At 56.1% G+C, this 24385-nt stretch overlaps 2 protein-coding genes across 19 annotated transcripts; both read right to left on the minus strand.

Annotated features, from left to right (window-relative positions):
- Positions 1-3222: 3222 nt before the first annotated feature.
- On the minus strand, positions 3223-8075 carry LPAR2 (lysophosphatidic acid receptor 2). 3 transcript variants are annotated; one of them, XM_055236137.2, is made up of 3 exons: positions 7902-8075; positions 6350-7091; positions 3223-4102 (listed from the first exon to the last, which is right to left on the minus strand). In XM_055236137.2, exons 2-3 carry the CDS (start codon positions 7089-7091, stop codon positions 3789-3791), a joined length of 1056 nt encoding a protein of 351 aa, XP_055092112.1. In that variant the 5' UTR covers positions 7902-8075; the 3' UTR covers positions 3223-3788. The 3 variants fall into 3 exon arrangements, with proteins under 3 accessions (XP_055092112.1, XP_063472503.1, XP_063472504.1); XM_063616433.1 differs by having other exon boundaries at positions 6350-7779; XM_063616434.1 differs by lacking the exon at positions 7902-8075 and having other exon boundaries at positions 6350-7889.
- A 1194-nt stretch (positions 8076-9269) lies between these two features.
- Positions 9270-23765, minus strand: GMIP (GEM interacting protein). Of its 16 annotated transcripts, none has more exons than XM_063616199.1 (21): positions 23600-23757; positions 22628-22712; positions 22069-22144; positions 21903-21960; positions 20538-20663; positions 20388-20452; positions 20196-20303; positions 18231-18311; positions 17988-18158; positions 17749-17886; positions 17201-17388; positions 16752-16864; positions 16542-16622; positions 15479-15556; positions 15250-15404; positions 14860-15048; positions 14627-14764; positions 14342-14538; positions 13638-14025; positions 10263-10329; positions 9270-10126 (listed from the first exon to the last, which is right to left on the minus strand). In XM_063616199.1, the coding sequence occupies exons 1-21, from the start codon at positions 23616-23618 to the stop codon at positions 9753-9755; spliced, it is 2895 nt and encodes a 964-aa protein (XP_063472269.1). In that variant the 5' UTR covers positions 23619-23757; the 3' UTR covers positions 9270-9752. The 16 variants fall into 16 exon arrangements, with proteins under 16 accessions (XP_063472269.1, XP_055092061.1, XP_063472270.1 ...); XM_055236086.2 differs by having other exon boundaries at positions 16542-16631; XM_063616200.1 differs by having other exon boundaries at positions 16542-16631; positions 22628-22700; positions 23600-23753.
- Positions 23766-24385: the final 620 nt, after the last annotated feature.

The raw sequence follows: 24385 nt of genomic DNA on the forward strand, positions 1-24385 counted from the left end.
AAATAAAAAAAATAAAAATAAAAAATAAAGTAGCTGGTCATGGTCCCAGCTACTTGGGAGGCTGAGGCGGGAGGATAAGTTGGGCCCAGGAGGTCGAGGCTACAGTGAGCTGTGTTTGTGCCACTGCACTCCAGCCCGGGTTAGAGAGCAAAACCCTGACCCCAACCCCAACAAAGTAGTACCCTTCAGAGAACTTGGAGGAGTGGGCACTGAAAACTTCAGGGAGCAGCAGAGACAAAAATTTGAAGCCACTTGGTGGAGACGGGAGATCGACAAGAGGAAATGGGACAAGGTCTCGAAGGAGGCCCACGGGGTGCAGGTTAAAACCTGGAAGAGCTGATGTGAACAGCCAGCTCAGAGCACCTGAGACAGAGTTGCCTTTTTTTTTTTTTTTTTTTTTGAGACATTATTCTTACTCTGTTGCCCAGGCTAGAGTGAGTGGCATGACCTTGGCTCACTGCAACCTCTGCCTCCCAGGTTCAAGTGATTCTCCTGCCTCAGCCTCCCGAGTAGCTTACAGGCACCTGCCACCACACCTGGCTAATTTTTGTATTTTTTAGTAGAAATGAGGTTTCACCATGTTGGTCAGGCTAGTTTCAAACTTCTGACCTTAGGTGATCTGCCTGCCTCGGCCTCCCAAAGTGCTGGGATTATAGGCATGAGCCACCTTACCTGTCCCACTGTTGCCATTTGGAGGTCATCAGGGGTCTCTGCTGCATAGAAATTAGTTGGCAGCCTTGGCACTCAAAGTGCCTGGCCAGGGCCATTTAATATAGAAGGACCTGGGAGTTTTGGGTTCTTTGACAATGCATATTTTAGTGGTTTAAGAATTTGGCACAGGTAGCCGGGTGTGGTGGCTCACATCTCTGAGTGACCTGGGTTCAAATTCTAGCTGTTATTCAGCATGGGATTCAAAAGTAGGGACATAACCCCACCTCCCCACTGGTGAGGTGGGAGCAGAGAATGACATCCTGGCACACACTGTGCCTCGGAAGGGGCCTCCCTAAGCATCTCAGAGGGGGCTCATCATGGGTCTGGCACTTATGGGTTGGGTGCTGTGGGGTGAGGTAGGGAAAGCCCAGCTGAGCTTGGGACCAACTCTGGGCTTTGTGGGAATCTGAAGTCCCTTTCCTAGGGGCCTCTCTGGTCCCTCTGGGCATGTATGTGACATCTCCAAGCTGTGTAACCATGGGCCAGATCACAACCTGTCTGAGTCAGTGTTCTTACATAAAAATCAGTAAGACTGGCCGGGCATGGTGGCTCACACCTGTAATCCCAGCACTTTGGGAGGCCAAAGCAGGCGGATCACGAGGTCAGGAGTTCAAGACCAGCCTGGCCAATATGGTGAAATCCCATATCTATTAAAATACAAAAAATTAGCCAGACATGGTGGTGCATGCCTGTAGTCCCAGCTGCTTGGGAGGCTGAGGCAGAAGAATTGCTTGAACCTGGGGGGGCAGAGGTTGCAGTGAGCTGAGATCATGTGAGACTGTCTCAAAAAAAAAAAAAAAAAAAAAAGGCCAGGCATGGCGGCTCACGCCTATAATCCCAGCACTTTGGGAGGCTGAGGCAGGCGGATCACCTGAGGTCAGGAGTTCGAGACCAGCCTGGCCAACATGGTGAAACCCTATCTCTACTAAAAATAAAAAAATTAGCTGGGCGTGGTGGCATATGCCTGTAATCCCACCTACTCGGGAGGCTGATGCAGGAGAATCACTTGAACCTGGGAGGCAGAGGTTGCAGTGAGCTGAGATCGCGCCATTGCACTCCAGCCTGGGCAACAGAGCAAGATTCCGTCTCAAAAAAAAAAAAAAAAAAAAACGCCCAGCTCAGTGGCTGATGCCTGTAATCCCAGCACTTTGAGGCCGAGGCGGGTGGATCACAAGGTTGGGAGTTCAAGACAAGCCTGGCCAAGACGGTGAAACCCCGTCTCTAACAAAAATACAAAAATTAGCCGGGTACAGTGGCAGGTGCCTGTAATCCCAGCTACTTGGGAGGCTGAGGCAGGAGAATCGCTTGAACCTGGGGGGCGGAGGTTGCAGCGAGCCGAGATCGCACCACTACACTCCAGCCTGGAGGAGAGTGACACTCTGTCTCAAGAAAAAGCACCTAAAGTGTTTACCAGTGTGCCAGGCACATCAGAGGAGCTTGAGAAATGGTAATGCTCAAATCCTGCATACCACTACCTGAACCCCACAACCTGTGGCTGGAAGTGTGAATACAGGTGGTGGGGAATGGGATAGAAACGGCTGGACACGTGACCTTGAACCATCAGGGCTCATACAAAAGGGCAGTGGGGAGGGAGGGGGCTCATAGGGTCCAGACACTACCCTGAGCTGCAGAGAAAGACAGGGAGACAGGCAGTGAGATGGAGGCAGAGCAACAGATGGGGAAAACAAAGAACAGAAGCAGAGGGAAACAGATGTAAGACCCCAGTAAGAGAGAGGGGCCGGGCATGGTGGCTCATGCCTGTAATCCCAGCACTTTGGGAGGCCAAGGTGGGTAGGTGGATCGCTTGAGGTCAAGAGTTCGAGACCAGCCTAACATGGTGGGACCCCATCTCTACTAAAAATATAAAGATTAGCCAGGCACGCGGTGGCTCACACCTGTAATCCCAGCACTTTGGTAAGCTGAGGCGGGTGGATTCAAGGTCAGGAGTTTGAGACCAGCCTGGCCAACATTGGTGAAACCTCATCTCTACTATAATACAAAAATTAGCCGAGCATAGTGGCAGATGCCTATAACCCAGCTACTCAGGAAGCTGAGGCAGGAGAATCACTTGAACCCAGGAGGCAGAAGTTGCAGTGAGCTGAGATCAAGCCACTGCAATCCAGCCTGGGTGACAGAGCGAGACTCCTTCTCAAAAATAAACAAATAAATAAATAATAAAAATAAAAATACAGAGATTAGCTGGACGTGGTGGCGCGTACCTGTAATCCCAGCTTCTTCTGAGGCACAAGAATCTGGAACCTGGGAGGTAGAGGTTGCAGTGAGTTGAGATTGTGCTACTGCTCTCCAGCCTGGGCTACAAAGTGAGACCCTGTCTAAAAAAAAAAAAAAAAAAAAGAGATGGAATAACAGCCAGCCAGACTGAAGAAGAGTGAGCACAGGGCCAAGGAGATACCACGTTGAAGGATCCTTTCTGGACCTGGGCCAAGGTAGACAATTCCAGGACACAGGGACAGATACACTGAATTGATAACAAATGTTTTGGAGACCTCAGAGTGAAAAGAAAGGTTTACTCCTTGTATCATCCCCTCCCCGTGGACTGCTTCAATTCTATCGGGGACAGGCCAGCCCCTGAAGGCTGCAAGGAGCCACAAACCTTTCCCAGCTCACACTCTGCACCCCTCAGTCTCTGCTGCTAAAGAATCAGCCTCAGGCAGATGGGGCGTCCACAGTCTGTCCTCATTACCCAGTCACACTGGGTAGCATGGCCTGAGAGAGCCCTTATCTCTCCCCACCTTAAAACCCTCAGTATCACACAGCAGGAACCAGTCCACAGGGCTTACCAAGGATATGCAGTGAAAACAGAAAAATGTCTGTTATAAACCCCCTAAACCTGAGATGGCTGAAGAGCCAGATTCCTGCACCCCATCTGACTCCCCCGGGCAGTGGGAGATGACCTGAAGCCCCCATTCCCTGGGCAGAGTGGTGTGCCTGGGGAGGCCTGGCACGTTGGCCTGCCAGTCAGTCAGTCCCGCTGGTTGGGTTGAGCCAGGAGCACCCACAAGTCATCAGGGGCTGTGGATTTGTTGCTTGCCGCATACCGCTGAAGTTCAAGGTAGCTAAAGGGTGGAGTCCATCAGTGGGTGGCCGTTCTCGGGAAGCATGATGCGAGTGCTGGCACCTCCCTGGGCAGAGGATGTATAGTGGACAGACTCGCGGGTGGACTGGCGGAGGCACGCACAGCAGAGGAGGCGGCGGAAGGTGCGGCGCATCTCAGCATCTCGGCAAGAGTACACAGCAGCATTGACCAGTGAGTTGGCCTCGGCCAACAGTAGGAAGTACTTTTCTACAGCCAGGACATTGCAGGACTCACAGCCTAAACCATCCAGGAGCAGTATCACCTGGCCTGGTGTCCAGCAGACCACGAACGCCCCTGTGGGACAGAGGTGGAAATGAGCAGGGCAAGCTGTCAGAGTCCTCGCACCTACAGCTCTCAGTTTGGGGTTGGAGTGGTCTCCAGAGCTCGAGCAATAGCAGTGAAGTTTGCAGTGCAAGAGCTGCCTGTTTTGCTGATTCTGCAGTGTGACAGGAAGACCTGCTAAGATGGGACATCTATGCTAATTGGCACACAGTGGCCAAGGCACCGGACATTTTGTGTGTGTGTGTGTGTGTGTGTGCGTGTGTGTGTGTGTTTGAGATGGAGTCTCGCTCTGTCACCAGGCTAGAGTGCAGTGGTGTGATCTTGGCTCACTGCAACCTCTGCCTCCCAGGTTCAAGCGATTCCCCCACCTCAGCCTCCCAAGTAGCTGGGACTACAGGCGTGTGCCACCATGCCCGGCTATTTTTTTTTTTTGTATTTTAGTAGACATGGGGTGTCACCATGTTGGCCAGGATGGTCTCGATCTCCTGACCTCGTGATCCACCCGCCTCGGCCTCCAAAAGTGTTGGGATTTCAGGCGTGAGCCACTGCGCCCGGCCTGTGTGTGTTTTTTGAGACAAGGTCTCCTTCTGTCACCTAGGCTGGAGTGCAGTGGCACGATCACACCTCACTGCAGCATTTGACAGGCTGAGGCAGGAGAATCGCTTGAGGCCAGGAGTTTGAGACCAGCCTAGGCAATATAGTGAGACCTCGTCTCTACAAAAAATAAAAAATTAGCCAGGTATGGTGGCACATGCCTGTAGTCCCAGCTACTCAGGAAACTGAGGCGGGAGGATCGCCTGAGCCCTGAAGGTCGAGGCTGCAGTGAGCTATGATGGAGCCACTGTAATCCAGCCTAGGCAAGAGTAAGACCCTCTCTCTTAAAAAAAAAAAATTGAAATTTAAAAATATGGGCCGGGTGCGGTGGCTCATGCTTGTAATACCAGCACTTTGGGAGGCCGAGGTGGGTGGATCACGAGGTCAAGAGATTGAGACCGGCCAGGCGCGGTGGCTCACGCTTGTAATCCCAGCACTTTGGGAGGCCGAGGCGGGCGGATCACGAGGTCAGGAGATCGAGACCACGGTGAAATCCCATCTCTACTAAAAAAAATACAAAAAATTAGCCGGGCGTGGTGGCGGGCGCCTGTAGTCCCAGCTACTCGGAGAGGCTGAGGCAGGAGAATGGCGTGAACCCGGGAGGCGGAGCTTGCAGTGAGCCGAGATTGCGCCACTGCACTCCAGCCTGGGCGACAGAGCAAGACTCCGTCTCAAAAAAAAAAAAAGAGATTGAGACCATCCTGGCCAACATGGTGAAACCTGGTCTCTACTAAAAATACAAAAATTAGCCAGGCATAGTGGCACGCACCTGTAGTCCCAGCTACTCAGGAGGCTGAGGCAGAATCACTTGATTCTGGGAGAATCAAGGAGAATCACTTGAACCTGGGAGGCAGAAGTTGCAGTGAGCCGAGATTGCACCACTGCACTCCAGCCTGGGTGACAGAGCAAGACTCTCTCAAAAAAAAAAAAAATTTTTAAAATACTTATAGATTAAAAAACAACTTAAAGGCTTTTTGTTAAAACAGGCTTAGCACTGCTAAAAACTCCTTTTTTTTTTTTTTCTGAGACAGAGTTCTGGAGTTTCGCTCTGTCACCCAGGCTGGAGTGCAATGGTGCGATCTCGGCTCACCACAACCTCCGCCTCCTGGGTTCAAGTGATTCTCCTGCCTCAGGCTCCCAAGTAGCTGGGATTACAGGCACGCACCACCATACCCAGCTAATTTTGTATTTTTAGTAGAGACGGGGTTTCTCCATGTTGGTCAGGCTGGTCGCGAACTCCCAACCTCAGTTGATCCGCCCGCCTCGGCCTCCCAAAATGCTGGGATTACAGGCGTGAGCCACTGTGCCCGGCCAGCACTGCTAAAAACTCCTAAGGGCTTCCCATGAAACTCACAATAAGACTCCTGTTCGTGCCCCTTAAGGCCTTGCTGAACTCTCCTCCTCACAAGCCCGCTTTCCTCTTTAGAGGCTCTGGCCTGGTACTGCCTCGAGGTTTTTACTTTGTTTCCTCTGCCTGGAACTCTCTGTTCCTATCCTCAGCATTCAGGCCTCTGCTCACATATCACCTCCTTGGAGAACATTCTCCACCTAAGTCATCCCCCTATCGCCCTCTATCAGTTAGCTTGTTTTGTTCATTGCTTCGCAGTGTCTTGTGGGAGATAGGCGGAAGCAGGATCCCTGTGGCCCACTGAGGGCCCCACTTACCCAGGATGATGACAACAGTCTTGACCAGGCTGAGCGTGGTCTCTCGGTAGCGGGGGTGGCAGCTGACGTGCTCTGCCATGCGCTGCACTCGCCGCCGCACGTAGAAAAAAATGCGGATGTAGACGGCCACCATGAGCAGGAAGACAAGCAGGCTCGACAGAGCCCAGACGGCCAAATAGGAGCGGCTGAGCAGGGGTGCCATGCGTGAGCAGCGGTCCAGGGCACAGAGGCAGTGCCAGGAGTGGGCAGGCAGCAGCCCCAGGCCTAGGGCAGCCACCCACACTCCCACAATGAGCATGACCACACGGCCACGGGGCAGGCGGCTGTGCAGCTGCACGGCCATCACACTGCGGTGCCGCTCCACGGCGATGGCCAGCAGCGTGGCCACCGACGCAGTGAGGCTTGTGTCCAGCAAGCCCTGCCGCAGGAACCAGCCCTCAAGTGAAAGTCGAGCTGTGCGCGGACCAGTGTGGAACATGAGGAAGAGGTAGGCCACGCCCGCGAAGAGGTCAGCTGCGGCCAGGTTGCCGAGCAGGTAGTAGATGGGCTGGTGGAAGCGGCGGTTGGAGGCGATGGCTGCTATGACCAGCAGATTGGTCAGCAGCACCAGCACGCTGACAGTCAGCCCCAGTGCCACCACGACCACATCCTTGGGCCGCCAGTGGGAGCTGAGCTCTTTGCCACTGTTGTTATAGAAGAAGCCGATGGTCTCGTTGTAGTAGCACTGGCTCATGGTGACCATCTGGGGATACAAGAGATCAGTGCATGTGGCACTTCTTGGAAAGACACAGGGAGGGGCGGCAGCTGCAGAGGAGGGTCAGCGCAGGAAGGACAAGGGTCTCGAATTCAGATGCCTCAGAGCAAAGTGGCAGTGGTGACGACCACGGTGGCCTGGAAAAAGCAAGCTCCATGGGGCTAGGGTGGGGGTGGAGGAGCAGCTGTTTCTTACCTACTAATAAGACCTGTGTGCAAGACATCACCCAAGTCAATAGGTTTTTGAACCAGAAGAAGTGAAACAAAACCCACCTATGGTCGAATCCCAGCCCACCTGCCGCCAACGTGTGACCCGGTTTGGGTTGTGGGGAGAGGAGGGTTAGGGCAAGACAAAGGGGTGTGAGCTGCGCGAAGAGATGAGGGAGGGTCACTTTGGTGCCGGAGTCAGTGTAGGGAGCAGAGACCCGGGAGCGTGTGCACACAAGGGTGAGGTCACTTGCTAGAACCCTGCGAGGGGGTGATGCCGAGGCGTGGAGGTGATCGGAGTGGACAGAGAGGCGGCCCCAGAAGTTGGTCGGCGGGATTTGGGCGCGAGTGCTTCCCAAGCGGGCGGGGCAATAGGCTGTTCCGGGTGGGACGGAGGACACTGGCGGTCTCCGGGACAAAGACAGCGGTTGGGGAAGGGAAGGCTGGCCGGGCCTCCAGGCGTCTCCAGACTGGGGAAGGGGTAGGGGGTTAAGGGATCAGAGGGCGGCGTCCTGGCCCCGCAGGCACGTGCCGCGCCCTTCCCCCGGGCCCAGGCCCGCACCCGCCCGCCTCCCGTCCGTGCAGGCCTCACCTGGGCCTCCCGTCACGCCGCAGACAAGGCGGGCTCGCGGGGGTTCGGGGCGGGCCCGAGGCCCATGGCCCGGCGACTGCGGCGGGAGCGGTAGAGCGTCCGGGTGCGCCCTGTGCGGGCTGCTGAGAGGGCGCGGGAGGCGGGGTCTCCCCGGCGCCCCGCCCCCGCCACCTGGGGGAGCCCCGCCCCGCCCCGCCACCTGGGGGAGCCCCGCCTCCCCGGCCGCGTCGGGGGCGGTGTCGCCCGGAACCACAGCCCCCCTATTTCCTCCCCCCCTCGCGGCCCCTAGGTCGCCCCTATTTCCGGCGCGGGACCCCCACCCCGGTCCCTGCACACCTCACAAGCCCGCAGTTTCGGGCCTGCGGGGCTGAGTCACTCGGCGACCCGAAAGTTCCCTCCGTGACCCCGCGCTGCCCGGACGGAGCTCCAGGTGGTCTTGGGTCCGCGCCCCCGCTCCGGACCCCTAACCCTCCCAGCCCCACCCCGCTCTCTTCTTCGTGTCCAATCGGCCGCCGAGTTACAAGCCACTCCCTGATCCGACTTGGCTCCCACCGCCCGGACCCCCGCCCAGCCTCGGCTTTCCCAGCTCGCAGTAACAGCGAGCCGAGGCCTCCAGTGCGAGGCCCACCTCTGCGGCCCCAGCTGATCGTCGGGCGCACGCTAGGGTTTTGCAATCCCGCCCTCGTACCCCTCACCCTGGGACAGCGCTGCCCCCTGCAAAGCCCGGCCCTGCCCTGCCCTGTGGCTTCCTCCCTCGGCCTCCCTGCGGTGGCCCCGGGCTCCCACGGTCCGGAGCACACAGCCCCATTGTCCCGGTTATCTGTACTTTGTTATACTGTATTTGATTATGCAGGACCGGATCAGGGACGCAGAGCTCCGGGAGGGCCGGGCTGGCGTGACTCAGCCGGGTGCTGCGACCCAGCCCCAGCTGCCTTTAGGTAGGTGCTGCAGGGTGTTTGAGATGCAAGAAGGAGGCCTTGAGGCCGGGCGCAGTGGCTCACGCCTATAATCCCTGCATTTTGGGAGGCCCATGCGGCCGATCACGAGATCAGGAAATCGAGACCATCCTGGCCAACATGGTGAAACCCCGTCTCTACTAAAAGTACAAAAAAATTAGCTGGGCATGGTGGCACGCGCCTGTAGTCCCAGCTACTTGGGAGGCTGAGGCAGGAGAATCGCTTGAACCCGGGAGGCGGAGGTTGCAGTGAGCCGAGATGGCGCCACTGCACTCCAACCTGGCGACAGAGCAAGACTCTGTCTCAAAAAAAAAAAAAAAAAAAGAGGCCTTGATTCCCCTAATCTGTAACATGGGGGCAAGGAGTGCTACCCATGCTGGCCTCTCCCATAGCAGAGATGCACCCAAGGGCATACAGGACACAGTTTATTAGAGGCCATCAGACCTCAGGCACCACCAGGATGTGGAGTCTGAGCTGCCCACCTCCTCCAGGAAGGTCACTTCGAGTCTGCGAAGGAGGCAGGCAGGTGTGGGGGAGTGACCACAACCAAAGTAGCAAAAGCACCCGTCCCAGGGGTCAGAGACTAGAGTGGACCCCAAGGATCTCATAACCTGTATTGACCCTGAGTATTGACCCTGAGTGACCTCTAAGCCCGAGCAGCCCTGATGCTTGGCAGTGACCTGTGTCTAGTGGGGGGACTCTGGGACATTATCCCCAAAAGCGTTTTAGGCCTCCCCTAGGCCATGTGTTAAATAGTTTTTCCTTATAGGAACCTTGGACCTCTCCCAACCCTGAACTCCTGGCGGTGTGTTTGGCCACTAGGTGGTGGGAGGTAGGAAGATAAGGGTCCATCTTCACAATCTGGGCCTCTTCCTTATTTAAGGTGCCAGGGTGGTCAGAGATGGTCCTCGGCTTCCTCAGCCTGGACGTCCGGGCAGCAGGTGGCCCTGGGCACAGCCTCACTGTCCAGTTTCGAGAGTAGCCGGGCTGTCTCCTGGGTGATCTCAAAATGCTTGGGCAGCGGGGTGCGGCGCAGGGGGCTGCCCTCAGGGGAGGCAGCTGCAGGGCTGGGTCCCCGCCTCCGCAAACTCCCTCTGGGCACTGATGTGATGGGGGTCTCCTCGCACAGCTTGGAAGCCACCAGGGCCAGACTGGACAGCTGGTGGGTTACAGGCCTCACACCGCCCCGGGGATACTTCACTGGCTGGCGGCTGAAGTGGCCACGAGACTGTGTCCCCAGGAGTGAGTCCTCTGGGCCTTGGCTGGACACTGTGTGTGGAGTGGGTGGTCAGTGCAGAGCACCTCCAAGTTCTCTGGATATCCCCCCCAGGAGTCACCTTTTAGCCAAGCCACCCTGGGGCCAGGGCACCCCCAGAACTCCTGAGCCTCTCCCTAACATACTCACCTTCCCCTCCCCCATCTTTGGTGTCTTCAGCCACGTCTTCTCTCTGGTCACTCTGTGGAGTTGGAATCTGCAGGGAGAAACCCAAGAATGAGACCCCAACACTAAAATCCCAGTTCTTTGAGATTCCTGGAGAGCCGAGGGCTTATTCCTGGAAATGCAAAAGGAATAGCCAGTGCAAAAGCCCTGAGGTAGGAGTGTGCCTGGTGTGTTAGGACGCAGCCCCACCCTGTAATGAATGAGGGAAAGGTGGTAGGAAGTGAGACCAAAGAGGAGTGGGCCCAGGTGGCTCTGCCAGCCACCCCTGACTTCGCACCTACTCTGCACTGGGTGTGGACCACCACTGAGCTCCTCCTAGGCACAGGGCATGGACCACCACAGAATGTGCACCTGTCATCCTTTGCAGTTTTGGTGTTTGGGGATAGACGATGCCCTTATAAGTGTACTGCTTGGCCAGGCATAGTGGTGCATGCCTGTAATCCCAGCACTTTGGGAGGCCGAGGTGGGTGGATTATCTGAGGTCAGGAGTTCGGGACCAGCCTGGCCAACATGGTGAAACCCCGTCTCTGCTAGAAATACAAAATTTAGCCGGGTGTGGTGGTGCATGCCTGTAATCCCGGCTACTAGGGAGGCTGAGGCAGGAGAATCGCTTGGACCTGGGAGGTGGAGATTGCAGTGAGCTTAGATTATGCCCCTGCACTCCAGTCTGGGCGACAGAATGAGACTCCGTCTCAAAAATAATAATAAGCGTACTGCTTGCCCTTCCAGCATAGAGCAGTGTCATTCATTGAGTCTGGACCGTGGGCTCCATGAGGGTGGGAAAATCCTTGTTTAGCAAACAGCCAGCCCAAGGAGTGGCTCAGCCCTCTCCACATTAGGACCAGGCGGTGCCTCTGAACTACCATCCTGGGCTGCTCTCTGCAACCTTACCAACCTTACTGTTCCATCCTTAGCTAAATGGTTGGCAGTGTCTACACATTAGACACTGTCCCGAGCACTTTATGAGCCATTCCAGCTCTCAGAGACCCACAGTTCACCAGCAGCCACTTCCCAGCTCTGGGCTGCTGCAGGAGAGATCCTTGCTCTCAGGAATGGCAGATGCAGCAAGATACCAGCAGCACAGGCCTTGGGCATGGACTGTTCTAGCAATCCGGAGTGGCGGGTGCTGCTGTCTTCCTGGTTCACAGCTGAGCTCTGGATCCAGACTGGTGACCTTTGTCAAAGATTCTAGGCTGGGTGGCCGGGCGCGGTGGCTCAAGCCCGTAATCCCAGCACTTTGGAAGGCCGAGGCGGGTGGATCATGAGGTCAGGAGATCGAGACCATCCTGGCTAACATGGTGAAACCCTGTCTCTACTAAAAACACAAAAAAATTAGACGGGCGTGGTGGTGGGCGCCCTGTAGTCCCAGCTACTCGGGAGGCTGAGGCAGGAGAATGGCGTGAACCCAGGAGGCAGAGCTTGCAGTGAGCCAAGATCGCGCCACTGCACTCCAGCGTGGGCGACAGAGCGAGACTCCATCTCAAAAAAAGAAAAAAAAAAAGATTCTAGGCCGGGTGCAGTGGCTCATGCCTGTAATCTCAGCACTTTGGGAGGCCGAGGAGGGCGGATCACCTGAGGTCGGGAGTTTGAGACCAGCCTGGCCAACATGGTGAAACCCCTACTCTACTAAAAATACAAAAAAAATTAGGCTGGTGTGGTGGTGCATGCCTGTAATCCCAGCTACTCAGGAGGCTGAGGCAGGAGGATCGCTTGAACCCAGGAGGTGGAAGTTACGGTGAACCAAGATCATGCCATTGCACTCCAACCTGGGCAACAAGAATGAAACTCTGTCTACAAAAATAAAGGATTCCAACTGTGGCCGGGTGCGGTGGCTCACGCCTATAATCCCAGCACTTTGGGAGGCTGAGGTGGGTGGATTACTTGAGGTCAGGAGTTGGAGACCAGCCTGGCTAACGTGGCGAAACCTTGTCTCTGAGGCATGAGAATCGCTTGAACCCGGGAGGCGGAGGTTGTGGTAGGCCGAGATTACACCACTGCACTCTAGTTGGGCGACACAGTGAGATTCTGTCTCCAAAAAAAAAAAAAAAAGATTCCAACTGCTTACAGTCCCCTTTTAGGGCCATTAACTACTCAGAGCCTTCATTGTTTCATCTGTAAATGATTTTCACTAACACTATCTACCTCTCAGGACTGTGGAGAGGACAACAGGAAGTCTCTATAGTGTCCCCTGCACAGCAGGTGCGCATTCAGTGGTGGTCTGTGCCCTATGCATAGGAGGTGCTTTGTGGTGGTCCACATCCTGTGAATAGCAGATGCAAGTTCGGGATAGCTGGCAGAGCCACCTGGGCCCACTCCTCTTCAGTGTCACTTCGTACCACCTTCCCGTCATTCATTACAGGATGGGGCTGCGTCCTAACACACCAGGCATGCTCCTACCTCAGAACCTTTGCACTGGCTATTCCCTTTGCCTGGAACACCCTTCACCTGATCTCCATGTGGCCAGCTCACTCCTTCATGTCTTTCCAGTCTTTGCTCAAGTCCATCTGCTCTCTAAGACTTGCCCCCGCCATCCTTAGTGCTACAAACTGCCTTCCACCTCCCACCGTGCTGCTCCCTGGTGTTGTGTGTCTTACTCCACTTTTTTTTTTTTTGAAACAAAGTCTTGCTCTATTGCCCAGGCTGGAGTGCAGTGGCATGATCTCGGCTCACTACCTCTGCTTCCTGGGCTCAAGCGATTCTCCTGCCTCAGCCTCCTAAGCAGCTGGGATTACAGGTACACACCACCACACCTGGCTAATTTTTGTATTTTTAGTAGAGACAGGTTTCTCCTTGTTGGTTGGGCTAGTCTCGAACTCCTGACCTCAGGTGATCCACCGGCCTCAGCCTCCCAAAGTGCTGGGATTACAGGCGTAAGCCGCCGTGCCCAGCCATTACTCTACCTTTTCATGATCCATTACCCTTATCATCGTCACCTCATCACATTCCAGATAACTGACTTTTTGTCATGTTTATGGTTGGTCTTTCCCCACTAAAACGCAGGCACTGAGAGGGCAGGGTCTTTGGATATTTAGCTCGTGGATGTATCTGCAATGCCTATGACAGTGCTTGGCCCAAAATACGTGTTCAATAAATATTCTGTTGGAGGAAAGAATGATCACCCATGTTAGCACCTCTGCAGGGCTGTCCCCTTTTGTTACATCATCACTGCCCACTGCTTATTCCTCACTATTCCTTCCAGAATGAACACAAGTTAAATGAGGAAGGGAGGAAGAGAATGAAGGAAATTTTAAAAGGAAAGGAAGGAAGGTGAAAGAGAAGGTAAGAGAATTGAACAGAGGTAAGGCCCTCTCCATGGCTGTGGGCCCAGTGGGTTCCTACCTCGGTAGGCATGGCCGTGGGATGCTGCTCCAGGGTACTGTGGTGCTGGGGGTCTGGGCCGGGGTCCGAGGCTAGGACTGGGGGCTGGGATTCCGGGTCAAGGTGCGGGGGTGGCAGTTGGGAGCTGGTTGTGAGGGGCCCAGGGGCTGGACTGGAGTCTTGGGGTGGGGGCTCAGTGGCCTGGGGGAGCTCATCCATCCCAAAGATCTGCTCGTAGTGCACGATGAGGAACTCCACAAGCTGGGCCTGATGCCCAGAGTCCAGCAGGCAGGTGACAGGGATGGCGCCGGCTCCCCGCGGGCCGTCCAGTGGCCGCAGCAGTGTCGGCCCAAACACAATGCCCAGGTTGTTGGCAGACATCTTGTTTTCCATAAACCGTGCAGCCACCCTGGGGATGGTGTGAAGAGAAAGGTCAGGGTACAGGGTGCAAGGTCATTGGTCTGAGGGTAAGGGTGGGACCCACAGGCCAGCCTAGTGGTGACTTGCCCATGTCACAGGTGTAAGTCGTCTGAGACCAGCAGCCACATATCCAGAGCTGGAGGTCAGGGGTCAGTACCCAAAGTTATGAATCATGGATTAAGGTTCAGAGTTCAGAAAACACAGGTCAAAGGTCAGAGGTCACTGTCAGGGGTCAGCCAGGGAAGTCAGTAGTTGCATGTCCAGGGAAGAGGGTCGCATTTCAAGGCTCAGGGACCCATGCACACCTGAACAGATGGGCCACCAGGTGCCGCAGGGTGTTGTAGTTAGAGTCAGGCAGCTGTACCAAGAGGGTCTTCAGCGAGCGGATAACCTCAGGGCTGGGGCTGGGGGTCCCAGGGTCGTCCCCAGGGTCTGCATGCAAGGTCTTAGCCAGAGAGATGAAGGCATCGTAGAGGTGGAAGGGGATCACGGGGTCGGTGAGCTGGGGGTGGAACGGAGGGCGCAACACGAGTGTGGGTGGGCTGTGGAGGGCCCCTGCCCACATCCCCCTCAGTGTCCTGAGCACCCACCTCCTGAAGAAATCGCTTGAGGACACTCGAGACATCATGAGGCGAGTTTCCCGACAGCTCCACCAACGCTCGGCCATTCTCAAAAGCCTGGCACAGCCGTTCTACGCGGACCCGGGACCCGCTGACCCGGTAAATGCCCTGCAGGGTGAGGGTGAGAAACAGATGCCCGGTTCGTGATAGTCCATTGATTCGGTCAGGTCACTTCTGGGGATGATGAAGGGTCAGGGCAGCACCTGCACATCTAGGGCACGGTGTTCTATCTCAGCCGTGCACTTCGTGACCACAAAGGGTACCTCCTCCGGGAAGTCCCTGGGTAGCTGCAGGAAGTCAACCCCAAAGAGGGGTGTCCGGGCTGGGAGCCGCCTGTGTCCACAGAGGATCAGGAGTGTCTCCAGGCAGCGCTTGTGGCAGGTCAGAAAGCACTGTGGGGAAGGTCACAGGGACAGGGAGGTCATTAGGGACCAGCAGGGGAAGAGAAGGTTACAAGGATCCTCAAGGAATGGGGGCTCATGGGAGACATCAGGTTAGGGTGGGTCCCGGGGGCAGAAAGGCTGTAGGAATCTCAGGTCAGGGAGATGATCAAGGGTCAGCAAAGGTCATTTGGTCATTAGCCCAGGCCACACCTCCTCACACTCCGTCCCGCTGACCATGAAGGCTTCGCACTCGCGGCACTTGGCTGGGCCCCGCAGTCGCCGCAGCCGGTGGGTCTGAGCCGCGCTGGACAGCGTCCACTTCCTGAAGGGGCTGCCCAGCCCATTCTCCAGCCCGTCTCCCAGGTCTGCAGGGAGACAGGGTCAGGAGTGCCTGGTGCCCTGCCCTGTCCCATCCTGCCCTACCCTGCTTCAGCCTCACCAGGGTCTCGCTCCTCAAAGTCATCTGAGGACTCAGTGCCTGTGGACGAAGCCTTCACCAGCCGCCTCGTGCCAGCGCCTGGGGTCAGAGGAATCATGGGAGATTCCTGGGCTATGGGAGACACTCCTGGTTTTTAGCGCTTCCAGAACCACCCACTAATTCCCAAGGGGTCAGAGGTCTGGAGGGGGATTGGACAGGTCAGTGGTTAAGGGTTGGAGAATTGGGTCAGCAACCTGCGGGGGTGGTTCATAAGCTGGATCAAGAGGTTGAGGAAATAGGCCGGGCGCAGTGGCTCACACCTGTAATCCCAGCACTTTGGGAAGCTGAGGCAGGAGGATCACATGAGGCAAGGAGTTTGAGACCAGCCTGGCCAACATGGCAAAACCTCGTCTCTACTAAAAATACAAAAATTAACCAGGCATGGTGGCAGGCACCTGTAGTCCCAGCTACTCAGGAGGCTGAGGCATGAGAATCGCTTGAACCTGGGAGGTGGAGGTTGCAGTGAGCCGAGATCATACCACTGCACTCCAGCCTGGCCAACAGAGCAAGACTCTGTCTCAAAAAAAAAAAAAAAAGAAAGAAAGAAAAGAAAAGGCCGGGCATGGTGGCACACACCTGTAATCCCTGCACTTTGGGAGACCAAGGTGGGTGGATCACCTGAGGTCAGGAGTTTGAGATCAGCCTGGCCAACATGGTGAAACCCTGTCTCTACTAAAAAATACAAAAATTAGCCGATGTGGTGGTGCACACCTGTAATCCCAGTTACTCCAGAGGCTGAGACAGGAGAATCACTTGAATCTAGGAGATGGAGATTGCAGTGAGCCGAGATCATGCCACTGCACTCCAAGCTGGGCGACAGAATGAGACTGTCTCAAATAAAGAAAGAAAGAAAGAAAGAAAGAAAGAATTTTAAAAAAGGTAAAAAAAGAGGTTGAGGAAATAGGTCAGGGGTGTGAGGTAGGTCAGAGGTCAAAGATAGTTAAAGATTGAGGGTCAGAGCTTGGCCAGGGGCTGGAGGATGGTCACAGGTGGAGTGTGGGTCAGGACCAGGTCCTATCCCTACCTGGGCTGGAAGTGGGAGAGTCCAGGGACCGAGACTCGCTGCTGCCACCCACGCTGTCCACATCACTGCCTGGAGTGGGGCCTGGAGTCCCTAGGTGGCACAGGTCAATAAGGATGGTCCCCTGCTCCCGAACCCCACTCTTGCAGCCCACCTATGTGTGGATGGAACGAACTCCTGGCACCACTCCCACCCGGCCCTCATTGCACTCACCTTGCCAGCGCCAGCCTGTGCCTGGATCCTCCCAAGGGCCTGGCTCAGCTGAATTCTCATCCAGCCTTGGAGGTAGAGGCCCAGAGAGCTTCTTTCTGATGTCCAGAGGGGAGCTGAGAAGACAGAAGTTTGAAGGTTTGAATCCCAGGAAACTGGCCTGGGGTGATGGCACCCAGGCATCATGTCTAGGTACCAACTCCAAGCACTTGGGTCTGCAAGCCCTGACACCCATGGGCATTGTGGCCCCTGAAATACAGTAGCCCCATATTCCTGCCCCTGTCCCTAGGACTGGGACAACCCATTCACCCTCCTAAGACCCCCGAGAGCCTGGAGTACTAAATTCCACTAAGGCTTTGCGTTCTCTAACCTCGAGTAACCAGCCTGCGGTGCCAACAGCCTGGCATCGCGATTCAGGGGCTCATTCCCGACTTCCTGCTCCAGTGACCCACCTGTTTGCGGAGGGAACGAACTCCTGGAAGGAGAAGGCGGGCGGCGGGGCCTCGGGCCGCAGCGCCCGTACGAACTCCTGGTAGCGCTGGCCCGGCTCAAAGGGCGCACAGCACTCGGCCAAGGCGGCGAAGGCGCGGGGACCACGCTCCGCCTGCGCCCCCCGCAGCCCGAAGAGACTTAGGGTCACCTGCCGGGTAGAGACAGCAGGTTGGGGAGGGGCGGGGCCTGGGAGCCTGGGGGCAGGGCCAGAGCTGGGGCGGGTCTTGGGAGAGACGCGAACGTGGTCAGGGTTTGGGACGCACCTGGGCGGCCTTGGAACTAGGGCAGTCGGCCAGGGGACCCAGGCGTGGTCAGAGCAGGGGCTGGTCATCCAGGGGACAGGACCCCATGGGGTGGAGCCGAGACAGTGGGTCTGGGGGCGGGAACTGGCTGTCGAGGGAAATGGCCTAGTCGTGGTGTCTCCAGGGTGGCTTAGGGGCGAGGAGTGGGGCACTCAGTCGGGTCCCCAACGGGGTGAGGGGAGGATGGCCTTGGGGATGGGCCTCACCCGCCTCAGCACTTCATCCCCCTGAAACACCAGCTTGCGCACGTGCGACACGATTCGCTTCTTTGCGATCTCCAGGTCCTGCTGCCGCGCGTTGGCCTCGCGGACACAGGCCTGGTACAGCGCCTCGGCCTCCTGCGCCTGGGGAAACGGGAGGCCAGGGGCGGGGTGGGGCGCGTGTGGGCGAGAGTGGAGGGCAGGGGGCGCCAAAGCGCTACAGGGGCTCGGGGCTGGGTGCCCACCTTGGCGTGGGCCTCCTCTCGCGAGCGCCGCCGCCGCTCCTGCTGCTTGCTAGGTCCCAGCGAGGCCTGGGGGGCCGGGTCCTCAGGGGACCCCTGGGAGCGTGCCCGCAGGTCCTCGCTGCGTTGCACATACTGCAGCTGGGCGCGCCGCAGTGCCTGCACCGCCTCATTCTGGGGGATGATGAGGAGGTCAGCCTCCCGGCGTCTCTCTCAGCCTACCCCTCCACCCATTCCAAGCCTCACCATCCGCTTCTGCTCCTTCATCCACTGCTCCTTGAACTCCTTCCGCCACTTCTCAATCTCAGTCCGTTTGGCGGCGAGGGGCTGGCAAGGGTTGGGGATGGGGATGAAGACGCTGCCTTAGGGCCACCCCAGAAGCAGCCACCCAGTCCTTCCATTCCTGCGCCATGTGCTTTGCCACCTCTGGACTCTTTTTTTTTTGAGACGGAGTTTTGCTCTTGTTGCCCAGGCTGGAGTGCAAGTGGGCAATCGTGGCTCACTGAAGCATTGAACTTGAACTCTTGAGTTCAGGCAATCCTCCAGCCTCAGCCTCTCAGTAGCTAGGACTACAGGCATGTGCACTAGGCCTAGTTAATTTAAGAAACAATTTCTTTTTTTTTTTTTGGTTGGCCAGGTGTAATGGCTCATGCCTTTAATCCCAGCACTTGGGAGGCCAAAGTGGGCAGATCACCTGAGGTCAGGAGTTTGAGACCAGCCTGACCAAGATGGCAAAACCCCGTCTCTACAAAAATACAAAAATTATAAAGATGTGATGGCACACTCCTGTAGTCCCAGCTGCTCGGGAGGCTGACGCAGGAGAATCACTTGAACCCAGGAGGTGGAGTTTGCAGTGAGCTGAGATCATGCCACTGCACTCCAGCCTGGACGATAAAGTGAGACTCTGTCTCAAAATATAAATAAATAAATAATTTTTTTTTTGGCAGATAAAGACAGGGATCTCACTATGTTGCCCAGGTTAGTCCCGAACTCCTGGCCTCAAGCAATCCTCCAGCCTCAGCCTCCTAGTAGCTAGCACTACAGACATGCGCACCAGGCCCAGCTAATTAAAAAACTTTTTTTTTTTGTACAGACAGGGGGGTCTCACTATGTTGCCCAGGTTGGTCTCAAACTCCTGGGCTCAAGCAATCCTCCCTCCTTGGCCTCCAGAAGTGCTGGGATTACAGGCATGAGCCACTGTGCCTGGCTGGACCCTTTTCTGAGTCAGTATTCTCCTCCTGGGGTCTTCTCCAGACCTGCTCTTTCCTACCCCTGAGTCCAGAAGTCTCATGTGGTCACCCCATCCTTTCTGCTTGGAAGCAGAGACACCAAGCACTCAGCACCTCGTGCCCCTCCCCACAAACAAAAATGAAGTTTTTGGCTGGGCGTGGTGGCTTACGCCTGTAATCCCACCACTTTGGGAAGCTGAGGTAGGTGGATTACCTGAGGTCAGGAGTTGGAGACCAGCCCGGCCAACATGGTGAAACCCTATCTGTACTAAAAATACAAAAATTAGCTGGGTGTGGTGGCAGGCGCCTGTAATCCCAGCTACTCAGGAGGCTGAGGCAGGTGAATTGCTTGAACCCAGGAAGCGGAGGTTGCAATGAGCCGAGATCGCACCAATGCACCCCAGCCTGGGCAAAAGAGCAAGAGACTGTCTCAAGAAAAAAAAGTAAAGTGAGGCCGGGCGCGGTGGCTCAAGCCTGTAACCCCAGCACTTTGGGAGGCCAAGGCGGGCGGATCACGAGGTCAGGAGATCGAGACCATCCTGGCTAACACGGTGAAACCCTGTCTCTACTAAAAAATACAAAAAATTAGCCGGGCGTGTTGGCGGGCGCCTGTGGTCCCAGCTACTCGGGAGGCTGAGGCAGGAGAATGGCGTGAACCCAGGAGGTGGAGGTTGCGGTGAGCCGAGATCGCGCCACTGCACTCCAGCCTGGGGGACAGAGAAAGACTCCATCTCAAAAAAAAAAAAAAAAGAAAAAAAGTAAAGTGAAGTTTTGCAATTGCACAGGAAGCCCAGCTTGAATCTTTGCTGGGTAACCTTGGGCAAGTTCCCGAGCATCCCCGGGCCTCAGCTTCCTCATCGGTGAAATGGCGATGTTGGTAGTGGTGCCTTCCTCCCAGCTTTCTGGGAACCGAGGGGATCAGGCCTGAAGGACAGCAGGACAGCAGGGTGCCCTCTATAACATTCCGCCCTGCCCCCCTCACCTGGTAGTAGTCTCTTTTCTGCTGGGCCACTGTCTCCATGGCCAGGGCTCCCAGGCTGAGATCGTGCTCCAGAAACAGGGTGTAGATGTACTGCAGAGGCATGTGACTCTGGGGGAGACACAGTGGTGTAGGAGGATACTGAAGATCTGTGGGGGACAAAGGTGGGGTTCTGGGGGGTCTGGTCATGACTACCTGCTGTTGAATGGACACCTTGCCAGCTTCAGCGATCTTCATGGTGCTCTTAGCAAACTCCAGCTCTAGGGGAAGAGAGAGAAGGGCTCTGGGTCTAGCTGGGGTCTGGGGACTGCCTGGTGACTGGGGCTGGGTGGAAGAGGTCCTCACCATAGCTGGCTCTCTTTTCAGTCCAGGCAAGCAGTTCCTTGGCATAGCGGCTCCAGGTCTTGGCATATTCCAGGGCTGCGTCCACACCCCCCTTTGTCCGAATGAGCCGCAAGTCCAGTTCCTTCCCTGGGGAAGATGGATGGACCTCTGACCTTTGCACCCTAGTCAGCTATGGATGTCTTCCCTAAGCCCCCAGACCAGACCAGTGGCACCTGTCCTACAGCCTTACAGCTCCCCAAACACTGCTTTGGGATCACTTGTTCTGGTTGCAATTTTACAGATTCACTGTTTTTTGTTTTTGATTTTTTATTTTATTATTTATTTATTTATTTATTTTTGAGACTGTGTTTCGCTCTTGTTGCCCAGGCTAGAGTGCAATGGTGCGATTTTGGCTCACCAAAACCTCCACCTCCCGTGTTCAAGCGATTCTCCTGCCTCAGCCTCCCAAGTAGCTGGATTACAGGCATGCACCACCACGCCTGGCTAATTTTTTGTATTTTTAGTAGAGACAAGGTTTCTCCATGTTGGTCAGGCTGGTCTCCAACTCCCAATCTCAGGTGATCTGCCCGCCTCGGCCTCCCAAAGTGCTGAGATTACAGGCGTGAGCCACCGCGCCCGGCCTGTGTTTTTTTTTTTTTTTTTTTTTCTTTTTTTGAGGCGGAGTCTCAATCTGTCGCTCAGGCTGGAGTGCAGTGGCCCTATCTTGGCTCACTGCAAGCTCCGCCTCCCGGGTTCACGCCATTCTCCTGCCTCAGCCTCCCGAGTAGCTGGAACTACAGGCATCCGCCACTGCGCTGGGCTAAATTTTTTTGTATATTTAGTAGAGACGGGGTTTCACCGTGTTAGCCAGGATGGTCTTGATCTCCTGACCTCGTGATCCACCCACCTCAGCCTCCAAAGTGCTGGGATTACAGGCATGAGCCACCGTGCCTGGCCCTGTGTTTGATTTTTTTGGACATGGTCTTGCTCTGTCATCCAGGCTGGAGTGCAGTGGCGCAATCGCATCTCACTGCAGCCTCAAAGTCCTGGGCTTAATCAGTCCTCCAGCCTCAGCTTCCAAAGTAGCGGGGACTACAGGCACACACCACCACACCGAGCTAATTAAAAAAATATTTTTTCTTTTGGTAGGGATGGTGTCTTACTGTTGCCCAGCACGGTCACGAATTCCTGGCTTCAAGTGATCCTCCTACCTCAGCCTCCACCCAGCCTGGGGTCTCCCTGAGGGCTGGGACTGAGATCTGTTGTGTGTACTGCCATATTCCCAAAACCTAAACGATGCCTTGCATGGAACAGGGGATCAGTGGTGATTTGTTAAAGGAAAGACTCCTGTCTGTCCCCACTGTCCTGGCCTCCAGACCCCCCTACCTGTGAGGGGTACAGGACCCTCTGGGGAGGGGTCGCTCCAACAGCTGGCTTCGTTGGTCTGTGGGGGAGGGAGACAGTATTCAGAAGGAAACAGGGCAGGGACCTGGCCTTCCTAAGACCCCCTCTGCCTGAGGCCTTCCTCCCTATTCCCTTACTCCCCACTCACAACAGTGGCTGTAGGGGTCTTGTCAGGTTCTGGGTCTTCTGAGAGTAGAGGGTCTCCAGCCAGCATCTCAAGGGTCCTGGGGGATAAAGGTGTGTCAGGATGCCACCTTACACCCAGTCTGTCCTGCCAAGGGGTGCTGGGGACCTTAGGGGTGTTTGTGGCAAACATCACCCCTGTGGCATCCCTTGTGTCTGGGAGGTCCGAAGAATGGTGTTTTGGGGGAATCAGGTGAGTTTTTTTTAAATAGGACTTGAAAAAGGGTCTGAAGGGCCCCAGGTAACTTTGGGGTTCATAGAGTGGGATTATAGGGATCGCAAATGTTTTAAGGGGTTACAAGGATATGTAGGGGTTCTAGGACCACTTTGGGGATTTCCAGTTTATTTAGGGGGACACTTTTAGGATACCCAGGCATTTTGGAGGGTCCCATCCTAGACTTCTCTGGTTATTAGGTATGTAGGCCCAGATGTTACAGGTTCCAAATGGGACTTCAGGGCACCTAAATGGTTAGGGGCTTGGGGCATCTTGGCAGGATTTGGGGGTGATCCAGGCTCAGACTCACACGTTCTCCAGTGAGATTTCGAGGTTGTCCAGGCTCCGGAAGATGTCACTGTACCTCTTCCTGCCCTCAGGAGCTGGGGGAAGTCCTGGGGGAGGTGAGTGTAACACATGGGCTAACCACTGCCTCCCTCCACCCACGGCACCTCAACCAGTCTCATTTGGAGGGGGTGGAAGAGAAAGGGAAAGAGAGAGAGAAAGAGAGGGCTGGGGGGGCTTTGTTGGGGCCAACTCGAGGCAGGCAGATGGACTCACACACCACCAGAGACCAGAGACAGCTGCCCGGGGAACAGAGACACCCACACCCTGGGTCTGCCTGCACCCAGAAGCAAACCAACAAAACAGATGCCCCAGATGCAACCACGCTGTCCCGAGAAGAGAGCCGGCCTGACAATGGAACCACAGGCTAGACAGATGGAAATACACAAGGGACAGCCAGGCAGAGCCTGGGACAGAAACACACATGGAGAGACTGAAGCCATGAGGGACATAAAGACAGAATGACACTCCACATACACAACACAGACACAAAGACGGATGGAAACACCAAGTCGGACCCTGCCACATTTCTGCTGCTGCCCCACTGCCCCCTCTCCTAGGGGGCCCAGACCAGCACTGCCGGCTCCCCAGGGCTACAGAGGAGCCCTGTGGGGATCCTACCGCGTTGCCCTCTCCCTCAGCAGTCGTGGCACCCTGCCCCCATCACAAAAATCAGAAGCAGAAGCAGCCACTTCCCCTTCCTGGGCCCCCTCCCCCAGGCGTCTGGGGTGAGGGATCAACAGGGGGAGGGGGAGTGAAGGGCTGGCGTCCCGAACTCATCCAGGCATAGGGCTTCCCACAATGGAGGATCCCTGGGTCCTTCCGATTCAGGAACTCCTCTCCTGGCTCTCAGGACGGAGTGGGGCAAGTGTGTCCCCTCAATGTAGGAAGCAGGGGATGGTCGGAGGAGGCCCCTCCCGGATCCCCGACCCCCTACCCGGCTCTGCTGCGTCCATGTCTGGGCCCGGGGATCGCTCTGCGGGGACCGGGATGGGGATGGGGTCGCGCGCCGGCGGGGCCAAGCCCCGATTTCCTGCCGCCGCAGCCGCCGCCGCCTGGGTTCCGCGTCGCCCTGCCCAGCGGAGACCACGCCCCCGCATGAGGCCACACCCCCGTAGCCCGGAAGCCTTGATAGTGCCCTTCTCTACCTGAGCCGCCTGAAACTAGGTCGGGCCAGGGCCCCCTGAGCGACCACTCGAGGCTACTGGGCATCCTAAGACTTCATCTAGGCCATAGTTTCCCTCCCAGATCTTTGTGCTACCCCAAATCTCACGGAACCCCAGCCCCCTCCTCCCTGAATGGTTGCAGAGTCCACCCGTCCCGGGGAGCCTCTCCCAGGAGCTCCCACAACCCGCGACCCCGGTGATCCCCTTGCCCGGGTTGTCTCTCGGAGCCCTGAAACCACCTGGGCCTCGCTGGAGCCATGGCGCCCCCTGGTGGAGGCCTGATATTCTGTCCGATTCCAACCAAAATTCTTTTTTTTTTTTTTTTTTTTGAGACGGAGTCTCGCTCTGTCGCCCAGGCTGGAGTGCAGTGGCGCAGTCTCGGCTCACTGCAAGCTCCGCCACCCAGGTTCACGCCATTCTCCTGCCTCAGCCTCTCCGAGTAGCTGGGACTACAGGCGCCCGCCACCACGCCTGGCTAATTTTTTGTATTTTTAGTAGAGACGGGGTTTCACTGTGGTCTCAATCTCCTGACCTCGTGATCCGCCCGCCTCGGCCTC

Source organism: Symphalangus syndactylus, chromosome 13 (assembly GCF_028878055.3).
Source record: "Symphalangus syndactylus isolate Jambi chromosome 13, NHGRI_mSymSyn1-v2.1_pri, whole genome shotgun sequence".
In the NCBI taxonomy this organism is placed as follows: domain Eukaryota; kingdom Metazoa; phylum Chordata; class Mammalia; order Primates; family Hylobatidae; genus Symphalangus; species Symphalangus syndactylus.

Bases quoted from the DNA above. Each gene is read 5' to 3' on its own strand.
- LPAR2 (XM_055236137.2), bottom strand. From the start codon at position 7,091: ATGGTCACCATGAGCCAGTGCTACTACAACGAGACCATCGGCTTCTTC. The intron at 4,103-6,349 runs GTAAGTGGGGCC...TCTGTCCCACAG, and splicing joins GACTGTTGTCATCATCCTGG to GGGCGTTCGTGGTCTGCTGG.
- GMIP (XM_055236091.2), bottom strand. From the start codon at position 23,762: ATGCGGGGGCGTGGTCTCCGCTGGGCAGGGCGACGCGGAACCCAGGCG. The intron at 21,961-22,068 runs GTGAGTGGGGAG...CCTCCCCCACAG, and splicing joins AGACCCCTACAGCCACTGTT to ACCAACGAAGCCAGCTGTTG. The intron at 20,304-20,387 runs GTAGTCATGACC...TGTCTCCCCCAG, and splicing joins AGGTGTCCATTCAACAGCAG to AGTCACATGCCTCTGCAGTA.